This window comes from Sinohyriopsis cumingii, chromosome 7 (assembly GCF_028554795.1).
Source record: "Sinohyriopsis cumingii isolate HCF-2022 chromosome 7, ASM2855479v2, whole genome shotgun sequence".
Lineage (NCBI taxonomy): Eukaryota > Metazoa > Mollusca > Bivalvia > Unionida > Unionidae > Sinohyriopsis > Sinohyriopsis cumingii.
In genome coordinates this window covers 220,188-234,243 of record NC_142967.1, presented here as the reverse complement: position 1 = coordinate 234,243, position 14,056 = coordinate 220,188, and the positions used below count along the sequence as shown (strand labels likewise).

Genomic DNA, 14,056 nt, shown 5'->3' with positions numbered 1-14,056 from the left:
TCCAGTGACTTTGCTAGATATTTGGAATATACCTTGATATAGTATATTGTAGACTGTATAGTATAAAAAAAATTGAAGAGATGTGAGCATTTATCCATTTCACTAGAATTATCATAGTTCTCTTTAAAATACTGTTTTGCAGTACCTCCCAATGGTCTTGTGATATACTGTGGAACAATTGTGACAGATGAAGGCAAAGAGAAGAAGGTCAACATTGATTTTGAACCATTCCGGCCAATCAACACATCCCTTTACTTATGTGATAACAAGTTTCACACAGAGGTAAGGTAAACAGAATCATCCAGTTGCTTTGAACAGAAAAGTTGTGTACTACCCTCTTCTGCCTTTAATGAAGCACAGCATCATTTATTTTAATTCACAAATGTATATCTCTCATTTTACTTAATTATCCTATTATCTCATTGTGCCTACCAACCCTGAAATATGGAATATTACGAAATCTGCATTTGATTTATCAACTTTTTAAAATATATCTTGAAAGTCTCGGAAATGTTGAGCGACTCCATCACAGAAAACTTGTATTAACACCACTGGCCTTGATTTAGTCCTTTGTAAACAGGAATGTAAACCAAACTAAAGTATATCTTTAATTGCCATTGTTACAGTAATGCCTGTGATGAATGTGGTCTTTGTCTTGGTCTGCTAAATAGCAGGTGATAATCATTTTATGGATTAAATTGTCATTAGTATAGAGTGATGATATTGATAATATTAATGATAATTATAAAGAGGACTTTGTATAGCGCCTAATCTTTAGAAGCTTGAAGCGCTTTACAGCATTAGACAACACCTGTAACATAAAAGAAATAGAGTGATATAATTACAAAAAACATTATGATTACAAAAAACAAACACCATGAAATTAGAAAACATAAAAACATGCTGAAAATATTTAAGGTAGGAAACATTATTAGTTCTTTAAGTTTGTTCTTGCAGTTGAAATAAGTGAGTTTTAAGAGCACTCTTTAATTGGATCACTGTGTCCTTGTGTCTAAGTTCAGTTGGCAGTTAGATCCACATTGCTGGGCCCTAGTATGCAAAAAAGAACGTTGTCCATATGATTTCGTTTTCATAGTGGGAATAATGAGTATACAATTGTCAGAAGAGGAGCGTAGGTATCTTGCTTGTGTGTACACATGCTTGAGGTCGGATAGGTATGTTGGACTGGAATCCGTTAGTGAAACGTAGCACAGAGAACAAATTTTGTGTTTGATTCTGGATTGAATGGATAACCAGTGTAGGGTACAGAGCAGCAGGGAGGTGTTCTCTGATCGTGGTACTCTAAGGATGTTCCGAGCAGCTGTTTTTTGAAGTTTCTGGAGTAGGTATTGTGATCAACCAGACAGAATTGAGTTACAATAGTCCAGTCTTGATAGTACTAATGAACACACAAGTGTTTTAATGGCATCACCTGAAAGATATTTGCGAATGGAGCTGATGCGTCTCAGCTCAAGATATGCAGCCTTGCATATATTCATGACATGTTGGTGCAGTGTGAGAGTACTGTCCAGAGTAACACCTAGGTTTCGTACTGACTGCATAAATTTAGTGTTGGTGTTACTGATATTTATTGTTTGAGGTAAAGGATGTGAATGAGAAAGTCTTTGTGCTGTGATCAGAATGGCCTCAGTTTTATTATTCATTCATCTGCAGCTTGTTACATGTCATCCATGATTTCACATCAGAAATGCACCAGCCTACACCTTGGATAGTAGCGTCAACTTCAGTTGGGTGGCTAGATTTGTATATTTGGGTTTTGTAAGCGTACAATTGGTGAGACACTGGACAATGATCTATGACACTTGAGAGCAGCTGAGTGTATAGAATGAAGAGAACAGGTCCTAGAACAGACCCCTGTGGAACACCACAACATAGATCAACTGGGCTGGAGTGTATTCCATTTGCGGACACAATTTGTGTCATGTTGTTGACCAAGTAGGACTTGAACCACAGTAAGGCTGTATCATGAATGCCAAATACAGGCTGGAGATGGTGAAGTAATATATCATGAGGAGTGAGGACTGTAATCTTTCCGCTATCCAAAGCAGAGACAATGTCATTAGCTACTTTTAGAAGAGTAGTTTCAGTACTGTGGCAAGGGCAATATTCAGATTGTACAATGCTAAAAAGACTGCTTGAATTTAGATGAGGTACAAGTTGGGATAGAGCAACCTTTTCTAAGATTTTTTATATGAATGGGAGATTAGAAACTGGGTGGTAGTTCTTTAAATCATTATGGTTGAGTGTTGGTTTCTTCAGCAGAGGCTTTACAATGGCAGTTTTGAATAATGATGGGAATTCACCAGAGGAGAGAGAGGTATTAATAACATCAGTTAGTGAAGGCAATACTGGATCTAAGCACTCAAGCAGCAGTGATGTTGGAATTGGATCAAGTTCACATGACTTTGGTGCACTTTTCATCAGGATTGTACGTACTAAATCCATTGAGACAGGTCCAAATGTTGCTAATGGTTGCCGCTGAAATTCTGTATCCCAGCTGTATGGTGACGACGAGTCAATTGAAATTGTGTTGTCAAGCTTATCTCTAATGGTTTGTACTTTGTCCCTGAAGAAATTTGCAAACAGGTCCAGAAGGTCGACTGGAGAGAAGGTAGTTGGAAGTGATGTACATTTGTTCCTTGACTTTAGCTTGTTAGTTATCTCGAAGAGCTCTATGCAGCTGGAACTTTCCATGATCTTAGTACTGTAGTGGGCTGATTTCACTGCATGGACTATGTTTGTGACGTTCTTCTTGGCGGTTTCATAGATTTACTTATGAATAGTTAGTCTGGTGGAAACAAAGCCTCTCTGCTTTAAGGCAGTCTCTTTTTGCAGTGCAAAGTTGGTCCCAAACACTGCTATACCATGGAGAACACTTTTGAATTGATACTCTGCACTTTGTGGCTGGGGCATGTTTGTCGAGCAATAAACGCAGGCAGTTATCGAGTTGTTCTGCTGTAGGAGGTAAGCAAGTTGTTAGGTTTGTTTGGATGTCATGCATGCGTTTGGTTCTATTTATTATATGGAGGTTTCTGTTAGTAGCGAATAAAGGTGGAGGGTTAGGGACTGATATGTCAAGATGGCATATAATGCAGAGGTGATCTGATGCAAGTTTATGGGATACCAGAGAGGAATGTAGAATATTATCATCAGGTCTATGAAGAATCCAGTTTAAAATGTGACCATAATGATGATAATGATAACAACAAATCTGCAAATTAGGCTTAATGTCAAAAAGGTTGGGATGGTTTTCTGTACGTTTTTATACTTCATGTGGAGAATCTTTCTGACATTGAAAAAACATCATACCTAAACAGTATTGAGCCATTATGGCAGTGTAAACTTGATGAACTTGGTACAGTTTTACTAACACTGCCACATTACAAGGCAGACACTGAAAGAACATTTTCGCTATTCGGAAAATTTATGCTAACTCCAGACAAAACCTGGATCAAGTAACAGTATACCATATCCTAGTTGCTGAGATCAACATTGATGAGGACTGCCACTAATATAATTCGGGGCCCCGAGTGGTCTAAAGTGCTCTCTGTTACTGATCGCTGCCATCTCATCTGATTCTGCTTGGGTTCGAGTCTAGGATTCGGACAATGTGGGCATGTGAGAAAGCTTGCCAGTAGCTTCTTGTGGGTCGGTGGTTCTTCCCGGGTTCTTCACCATTAATACTGGCCGCCATGCATAGCCTATCGTCTGCTGAAAGATGGCTTTAAACCCCACAACAACAACAACTAAAATAATTCAGGTAATGATCCAGTAATGTTAAAAATGATTGTGTACACACTTGCTGTGAATGGACTGATTTGATGAAATAATGTACACATCTTAAAATTTGTTCAGTAATTGTATGTTTCGTCCATTTGCATGCTAAAATCTGGTTGATGAAAATCATCCCTTTTTTGAGGTAAGCACTCGTGAACAAAGTTTGGAAATCTCCTGCTTGGACCTGTCTTTTCTGTCACATATATACAACTGCTAGTCATCACATGAGTGGTGGTGCTTTTATGTTAGTCTCAACAAGAACACTATTACTTCTTGTAATGGGTGAATAATTGATAGTCATTGTAAATATTCTAATCCTGGATTATGAATTAATAGTTCTTTTGATCATGGAAATTTATTGGTACCTTGAGAATACAGAATGTGGTTCTAATAAACATGTGCTTAGAAGGGAAAAAAATGATAACGTATCCAAATTATTTTTCACCATGTCTGGAATGTAGTATGTCAAAGGTGTTGTGTCCAAAAAATTGGATCCGTTTTATGGCATTCTAGTTCATGATTGTGTCTGACAATTTATGGCAAGTAGGAATGTGTATCTTTTTTTCTTGTGACAGTTGATATGTGCAAATAACCCTTTTGCTTAAGAAAGATGGAAAATAATATAATACTATCTGCGATTGTAGTTACTTGTTGATAAAGACATAAACTAATTTAGATGTTGAAAATATATTGGAAGATGGTTGAGGCAGAGTTTGTAAAGAGAGTGGACAGATGGAAGTTTTACTTTTGCTACATTTCTGTCCAGCTGAAATACTATAAGGCCAAACAAAAAAATGGGGCTTTCCAATTGGCAGACTGTTAATGTATCTCATTGTCAACCCAAGCACGTTTTCCTCCCATGGTGAAAAAAATAAAATTATCTTAAATATATATGTTTTAAAAAAAATAAAAACAACCTGCTTTCACTAATTTTAAAACCAGTGCAACTGGAAACCTTTATTTGGGGGGTGGGGTTGGCCTAAGTGGAATACGGTTAATGGTGTAATGAGTTTGTAATGTTAAAATGTTAGTTCAGAACACTATCAGAAATGAATCTATTTCGATTTCCCATGAAAATACCTATCATTGAGCACACACTCCAGTATGGTGAAAGCAAAGAAATATAAACTCTTTTTGATAATAAATCATAAGAATTTCTGCAGCAAACAGGACAGTACTATTCAGTGTAGATCTTATTGTCATCTTCAAAGATTTTGTTTGATTTTTGTACAGGCATTAACAGCGCTGTTGGCAGATGACAACAAGTTTGGGTTTATTGTGATGGACGGTAATGGGGCATTGTTTGGAACGTTGTCTGGTAACACAAGGGAAGTCCTACACAAATTCACAGTGGATTTACCCAAGAAGCATGGTATGTCATCTGACAGCTTTGTCTTGCTTATTTAAAAATTCCAAAAACATTCACATAATTTGGCAGTCATGTTCGTGCATTACAGCTCTGCATCATTAAAATGATCTTTGTTATGATGCGATTCAGATATGATGCAGGGCCCCGAGTGGTCTAAAGTGCTCACTATTCCGGATTACTGCCATCGCACCTCTGTCTGTGAGGGTTCGAGTCTCAGGCTCGGCTAAGGTGGGTACATGAGAAAGCTTGCCAGTAACTTCTTATGGATCAGTGGTTCTTCCCAGGGTTTTCCACGGTGCTTCCTCCTCCAATTTTACTGGCCATCATGTATAGCCTATCTTGTGCTGAAAAATGGCATTAAATCCTACAACAACAACAAGATATAATGCAGTGCCGCATATAGCTCATGATCAAAATAACACCATTGTATTTAAACTGGTCTATCAAATGCATGACACAGAATTTTGAAGAAAACAACATGGAACATAGTATCATATTTGTATTTCTGTTTTGGAAATGTTATTGTTGGACAAATATGATTGAAATGAACACATATAATTAATTTTCGTAAACTACTTAGCATTTGACACTTTGTTTATTATCCTACCCCCAGCACACATGTATTCATTGAATTTCTTATTATTCTTGCTATCCGCAATTCGGTACATAAGCATCATCATTTAGGAATCTGAACAAATGCGCTATAATGAAGGAGAGATTACTAGTCCAGACAGTACCCTTATCGTTTTTCTGTAAGCCTTACGGAAATGACCCTTTAAATATAGACTTGAGGAATAAAAGCACAAATTAACATAAATATGATTGTTTGCAGTAAACTCCAGATACTGGCTTGTCCGTGTTTGATTCAAATCTAGTTTCATGTTAGATTCAGTGAGGTTGCATGATCAAGCTGTTACTTGTGTTTGTTTTGTTTTTTTTTTGTTAAAGGGGAATGTCAGGATGAAAGGGACAATAAACCTCTTAAATAGTTCTAATTGTACAGAAAGATAAAATGTAATATTTTTATTCTTGTTGAAAAAGTTGTGAAGGGCATGTTGATATCAAGAAGCCATTGAGCTCTGTAGAGTTTGGAATTGCAGTTTGTGAAACTACTGGAGGTAATTAAGGTTCAACTAAACTTTACATATTTTTGAGTTTATCACGATGTTTACGATCACTGCATATCTTGAATCACACTTCTAGACTTTAATTGCATGTTTTTCCAGCTTGATATTTTGTTACACCTTACTGAAAACTTTTCCACCTTATGGAAGAAAATAAACTGCCTTACTGAACCGTTCCGGTGGCCTAGTGGTTTGAGTGTCCGTCTTGGATGGTGGAGGTCATGGGGTCGATCCCTGGCTTAGTCATACCAAAGACTTACAAAAATGGTACTAACATCTGCCTCGCTTGGTGCTCAGCATTAAGAGGTTAGTGTTAGGACTGGTCAGCCTGGTGTTGGGATGATGTGACTGGTTGGGACATAAGTTACATTAAAAATCCAAATCACACACACTGCCTTACTGAGATGGTCTTGTTGGGGTCAGCAGGTATGCTGGGTGCATGCCACCTTGCATCATGTACAAAAAAACTTTTGGAGTTTCTTCATCTGTCAGCATATACTAAAACTTAACTGCTCAGGTATTCAAAATACTGTCTTGTGTGATCTGTCTTTAATCCCTGTTAATAAAAGTAGTATCTTGCTTTGCAAACCCCCATAATTTCATAATGCCCACAGCACTTGCTTGCAAACCCCCATAATTTCATAATGCCCACAGCACTTGCCAGCAAGCCCCCATAATTTCATAACGACAACTGCAAAAATGACAACAGCACTTGCCTGAAATCTGCTGTAATTACAAGAACCTAAGTGCTCACAGCACTTTGAAGTTGTGATGTATATTGGTTAATGTTCAAAGCAGTTATCTTTAACAAATGAAAGTGTTCATTTACCAAAACAAAGATGAGGCCACCATCGCTTGATCACTATCTGTTGTAAACAACCATTTATGGCTGCATATATTACAGTGAAAAAAGGGTAAATCAAATTTTCATCCATTTATTACCGAAAACATCTTTATCAAGTGAAGATAAAAAAAAAATAAAAGTAAAGATAGTTTGTTAAAATTTACCATATTGAAATGTTACTATACTTAAACATTATCTTATAGAAATGTTATCAGATTGAAAAGTTGCTGTATTCAAACATTACCATATTGAAAAGTTGCCATATTTAAGCCTTTACAGACTTTGAGGAAATATGATGTTCAGAGTATGGTTTACTTTTATTATCTTCTAGGTAGAGGAGGACAGTCTGCCTTGCGTTTTGCCAGGTTGAGGATGGAGAAGAGACACAACTATGTTCGGAAAGTTGCAGAGGTGGCAGTTCAGATGTTTATCACAAATGACAAACCCAATATAGCAGGTCTAGTGTTAGCAGGGTCTGCAGACTTCAAAACTGAGCTCAGTCAGTCTGATATGTTTGACATTGTGAGTAGAGGCAGTTTTACATGGAAATAAGTGTTTCTTTATGATTTTATTTTCATTACCCATGTTCATAACAGATTGCTATATATTTATATTTTATTGTATATATGACATAAATACATATAGAGCATGGACAATATCCATGTTTGTAGCTTGGCTGGTCATAGACAAGTAGAGCTTATGGGATGGCATGGACATAGCTGTGATGACCATCTTGTAATGGGATGGCATGGACATAGCTGTGATGTCCATCTTGTAATGGGATGGCATGGACATGGCTGTGATGTCCATCTTGTAATGGGATGGCATGGACATAGCTGTGATGACCATCTTGTAATGGGATGGCATGGACATGGCTGTGATGTCCATCTTGTAATGGGATGGCATGGACATAGCTGTGATGACCATCTTGTAATGGGATGGCATAGACATGGCTGTGATGTCCATCTTGTAATGGGATGGCATGGACATGGCTGTGATGTCCATCTTATAATGGGATGGCATGGACATGGCTGTGATGTCCATCTTGTAATGGGATGGCATGGACATGGCTGTGATGACCATCTTGTAATGGGTTTGTCTGTGTGTGAAACTGGAACAACAGATGACTGATGCTATTATCCTTTAATTGCAACAGCAGCCTTTCCGAACAGTGCGGTCCAAAATCATTTATGAGTAATAAGAACTGATAATTACACCAACTAATCAACAGCAACTCAAGAGTAAACGTGGTATCAGTCATCTGTTCCAGTTGCATGCACAGACAAGTTGCAACCCACAAATTTATGTTAGGGTTTGGTCATGTGAACAAGAGGGCAGTGGAGACATGCCTCTAATGATGTTTTGATTAACCTTACAACAATTGATGCAAAGTGGATTATCTCCACACTTGATAAAGCACCACTTTGGACAGATGTGATTAAAATGGGCTTTGAGAAAGTGGGACTAATCTGTTGAATTTTAGTTAACATAAAACAAATAAGATAGACCCTATTCTGTTGGCACATTATGATGTGACAGATAAGGATCTTTGTTGTGTGCTATTTGACTACTTGTAAGCAATTTTATATGGTAGTGATAACAAGATCCTTCTTAATGAGCTGGCTAATGTTTGAAATGGACAGTAATTGCTTTCATATTAACATGACTGCTCTGGTGGTCTAGTGGTTAGAGAATCTGACTCAGATGCGGCAGGTTGTGGGTTCAAACCCCAACCGAGTCATACCAAAGACTTATAAAATGGTACTAACAGGTGCCTAGCTTGTGTTAGGACTGGTTGGCTTGGTGTCGGGATAATGTGATTGGGTTGGACATCATGCTACATGATTGTGGCATGATGCCCCAGTGCTAGACATCACCATAAATTGTCATGCTGCAGGCATTGTAGCAACATGACATGACTGAAAAATTAAGAAAGCTACGTTAAAAATCCAAATATCACACATATCAAACATATTAACATGTCTATTCAGCATGGAACAATGGCTAATGGTGGATAATGCACTGCATCATGATTCATTTATTATGTTGGATGTTTTCCTGGATAAATAGATACTAATGTTATTAAAAGGATATATGTGCTTAAACAAGGTACAGATTGTGGTTGACATTTTATTTTATTTAATTTTAATGCAGTTACATTTCTCAGACATTTCCCAATTTCATTACAAGTCATAATGTTGGACTAAATAGTAATTATTATAAATGGATATAATACATGCTTTGGGAAGTAAGGAAGTTCACAACCCAGGGGTAATTGTGCATTGATTAGTATAGCATTACATAGAGTCATTACATTCATACAGAGCATTAAAGTTCATTAAATTTTGTATGCTAATTAAATCATTATTGGTCATTTTCCAATGTTAATCATCAGTAATAAACATATATAATAGTTATTTCTTAGCACTAGAAATACTGTTGGTATTAAAACGAACAAGTGATACTTACTTACCATAGCATACAGTGGTGTGGGAGCCAAATCTGACCTATCCTATCAGAAAAAGAAATGCATTCTGCAGCAGAGAGATTCATTGTTGAAAATATTGTTTCAAGTTAAATTTTTCACTTTCATAAATGTGAAAGTTGTAATTTGATTGGTGGATTGAAAGGTCAACAGACCGTGGCCAAAAATTGGCATCTGTCAAATGTCAGTTATGTTGGAGATTTAGTTTTAATTAGATTGCATGTTTGTATACTAGTCATAGTTGTTGCTTAAGCTACTTGTATATTTTTGCAACATTAAAGTTTTGCCATTTTTCTCTAGAGGTTGCAAGCAAAGATCATTAAGATTGTGGATGTATCATACGGGGGTGAGAATGGTTTTAACCAGGCCATAGAACTGGCTGCTGATGCTCTTGCAAATGTGAAGTTTATACAGGAAAAGAAACTAATAGGTATGTGGTGATCATTTGTTTACATGATTTGAGTTGCCCTGTCCACAGGACATAGGTTTTACTCATACAAGATAGCTCAAAAGCTATTGTGCCAAACCAGACCAAAGTAGATATTTGATACCTTAATTGGTGTATTAGACCTTATTTAGATGGTCTTGAGACTAACCTCTTTCAGGAAAAAAAATGTATTTGACACATTTTATTACATGCTTTTGATTATGTTGTGATGTTTTCCATCCATCTGTTTGTGACCAATTTCATTCAGCGTAAAAATGAGTTATCCACCAGTTTTCAAACTTTATGGATGGCTTTTCAAATAAGTTAACCTTTAAAGTGCTTGTCATGACTTTAGTAATTTTTCACTTAAGCAGAAATGTATACATCCCATTACTTTAACTTGCCATGACTACTTGTAAAACTATATTTGATTGGTACATCGGGGCCTGGAACAAGCATTCTGTTATACTTTACTATGCACTTAACAAACTGTTTGATTGGTACATTGGGGCCTGGAACAAGCATTGTATCATACTTTACTATGCACTTAGCAAAAAAGTTTTAAAGATATTTGCCTGTACCTGGAAAAAATTAAATGGCTGATGCAGAATATGATGGTGAATTCTTTCAACAAATACTGGCTGCAGGTAGCAATGATGACAAGGATTTTGAAGGATTGTAGGAAGATGAGATTTTTGGAGCTGGCGCTGTTTTTATAGAAATACCCATGAGTGATTTTGAGGCAGGAATTGATGTGGATCAGGAGTCTGATGTATATACTGGCTGTATGAAAAGATGGCATGCCTGTCAACCCCCAACCCCCCATCACTGGTATTTAAAAATGTGGAGATGGTGAATACCGAACCAATAGACTATTTAAGACTTTTTTGTGAGTTATTGCATCTGATGGTAGATCAAACAAGTCATTATGCAGATCAGAGAGTTAACGGGTCAGACTTGAAGGAGAACAGTTGCATGAGAAATTGGCACCTGTCACACCTGACCAGCTGAAACTCTTTTTGTTGCATTGATTATAGCAATTGGTTTGTTATATAAATCTGATCTTGATTTCTACTGGACTACAGATGATGTGATATCAGCCCCATACTTCCACAAAAAAACTGAGTAGGGATACATTTTCAGCTATTCTAAGCAGTTTTTGCCTTGTGGATAATAAGAACGATCAAGATGATGCTTTACACAAGATCTGCCCAGTGATTGTAAAAACTGAAGCATTTGCTGAGGTTTAAACACATGATATGAGGCTACCTGCTCTTGATAAGGTTGTCTGACATCCTGAGTTTATAACCCTAACAAGTTTGGCATAAAGTTGTTTAGGTGTGTGAGGCAAGCATTTGAAATTGTATTGACTATCACATTTGCACCGATAAAACGTAGAGACCTAGACAGTTATTGTGAAGGACTACAACTAATGTTGATGAGCTAGGTAAAACAGCAAAAGTTGTCATTGGTTTGCTCTGCAAGTGTAGTCTTTTGAATAAAGGACACAGAGTATATATGGACAACTATTAATCTTCATCTGAACGCTGGACTTGCAAAACACCTCTGCTTTGTGGAACCTTGCAGACAGAGTTGGAGTTTTCATGAAGCAAAGGTAGCAGTGATCAATATGACAAAATTTGCAAGAAATGCACCTGTAATGAAACCCACCTATATTGTGGATAATGTGAATAACCTAGGAGGATTAGATTTAAGTGACCAGTTTAATCAATACAATCCTGCAGTAAAGAAATGGTGAAGAAAACTGTTTTCTACCTGAAATTCTCAACTGTGCAGAACAAATTAAGTCACCATGATTTTAATAGTGAAGTCATTCATCCTGAATGCCTCATTTGGAGGCATTTCCCTGCATTTATTCCAGCTGCAAATGGAGCTAAACAAGCAAACCCTGCATGTAATTGTGTTTTATCTAATAAGAAAAGAAAGGACAGGGAGGGATTTCAAAGAAGACAAACATTCTTCAGATGTGAGACATGCCATGTGGAACTTTGTGTACCTGTTTGTTTCTTGTAAAGTACCAAGTGAAGATATTAGTTCGATAAGTTAGAATAAAACCTGAACAGGTAATGAACTTGAAAGTTGACTCACATGTGGACATGAGACAGTGTAAATATACTATGTTTTTTAAAAAAAAAGTGCATTTCATGAACCTCTATTATTGGCTCTGTGGTGTGTAAAGGTGTAAATTTACCTCTGACGTCCATTGAGTAGATATTTATAAAACTGTTACCTTTTCTCTGCCTGTTTTTCACAGTTTAGATATATATATATCATTTTAACAGACATAACATTTACATGTACATGGTTGAACTACTAAAGAATATAGTATTTCTTAGATGTATTCGAATTTTTCCATTAAAAAAAAATACAGATGAAATCCAAAGGTAACTTGACATTTTGCCTTTATTTGCACCTGTACATGCAAAGATGATAAAATTACACACATGCCTTGATGCTTATCTGAAAGTTCAGACATCCACCATCATATTTCATATAGGATTTGTGTGCCTGTATTGTGTATCTTAAGAAAAATGCAATTTAAAAACCAGTTTTTATTTCATTTTCTCAAACAATTCAGCACTGAGTGATCTTGTACTGCAAAACATATATAGCACTTTAAGAGATAAGTGAGAACCCTATACATTTTAGGGCTAAATGTTTAAAGGTCAGTGTGACTGAAAGAAGAAAAATGGTTTCTGCCTAATAATTAAAAATTCTTCAATTTATGCGTGTAACCAAACTGTTGGATAGCTTGCACTTGAGATAAGAAAGGACCCAACTGATTTCTGGGTTCAAAGTCAAGGTCATTGCAACTGAAAGAAGAAAAATGTGTTTCACACTAAGTTGTCTTCACCGTCTAGAGTTACCAAACTTTGTAATTAACTTGCAGCAGCATGTATACTGTTTGTAGTAGTGTGAGATTGTTTTACAATGGAAATATGGTATTAAAATGTGGATACTGTGGGATAGTCTCACAGAAGAGTAGCATAAAATATCACTAACACCAGGTGTTGGTTTAGTACTGACCTAAAGGGATATCAGCATTTGAACACAGAAAGTGAAAAAGAAATCACTTCAGTGATTGGAAAAGCTGGGCAAGACCATAAACTTTGCCAACATACTTACCTCGTTTTGATTTCAACATGAATAATGCACACACTAAGAGGACATATTGCATTTTCTGTCAAATCTGTGCAGTTTATGTACGTGAAACACAACTGACGGATCAAAGGAATGATCAAAAGTCAAAGCAGAATGGAGACTGTCAGTTCCATAAGTAAGTAACACAATTACTTTTGACGCGAGATTGTTATGTGGTATGGCCAAGCAAGTTTAATTCGGTGACTAAGATTTAAAAAAGGTACTAGTGGATTAAAAAGGTAATGGTGGTTATTGGTAACTACATGGTCATTTCTTAAAAGCACAAGTGCATGTAGTATGAATATCAAGAAAAAAAAAATCAGTTTGTCACTTTTCATATCATATATTTACTAATAGCTAGCCAGCAGACTGCATTGTGCAAGAAAGCTGAAGCCATGACATTTTTAGCAGCAAAAAGATGAGCTCTAATTTCATCTCACATTGATCAAATTTGAATATGTGTCATGCTTACCAATCGAATACCTACGCCATGAGCTTTTTTTGCAGACAAAATATTTACAGGCAGGTATTATACATGCTAACCATGATGTGTTTGGTATAATCATTATGCTTTTTTGCACCTGATTGTGTCTTGTGTTCACCTGTATATGGATTGCACTTTTTCAGTGCATTAAAAAATAAGACGATGAAAATTTTGAATTTTCTTTTCTTTAATTCCACTTTTCACTCTAAAAAGAAAGACTGCTGAGTAAGAAGGGAAAGAGTTAATTTGTCCATCATAGACCTACATGCACCTTCCTAAAAAATTTATTTAGAGCAATGGTATATGAGCCATTTTCTAGAAAACAGATGGGTTTCTTTAATTTGAAACTTTGACTTGCAGATT

The 14,056-nt window shown here is 36.5% G+C and overlaps 1 protein-coding gene across 1 annotated transcript in view; it reads left to right on the top strand.

Annotated features, from left to right (window-relative positions):
* The window catches only part of LOC149794619 (eukaryotic peptide chain release factor subunit 1), a 43,689-nt gene that overhangs the window by 8,281 nt on the left and 21,352 nt on the right, over window positions 1-14,056 (top strand). The window contains exons 3-6 of the mRNA XM_089964230.1: window positions 143-282; window positions 5,032-5,170; window positions 7,467-7,657; window positions 9,921-10,050. Of these exons, the coding sequence (XP_089820356.1) occupies window positions 143-282; window positions 5,032-5,170; window positions 7,467-7,657; window positions 9,921-10,050 (600 nt within the window). The remainder of the gene's footprint in view (window positions 1-142; window positions 283-5,031; window positions 5,171-7,466; window positions 7,658-9,920; window positions 10,051-14,056) is intronic.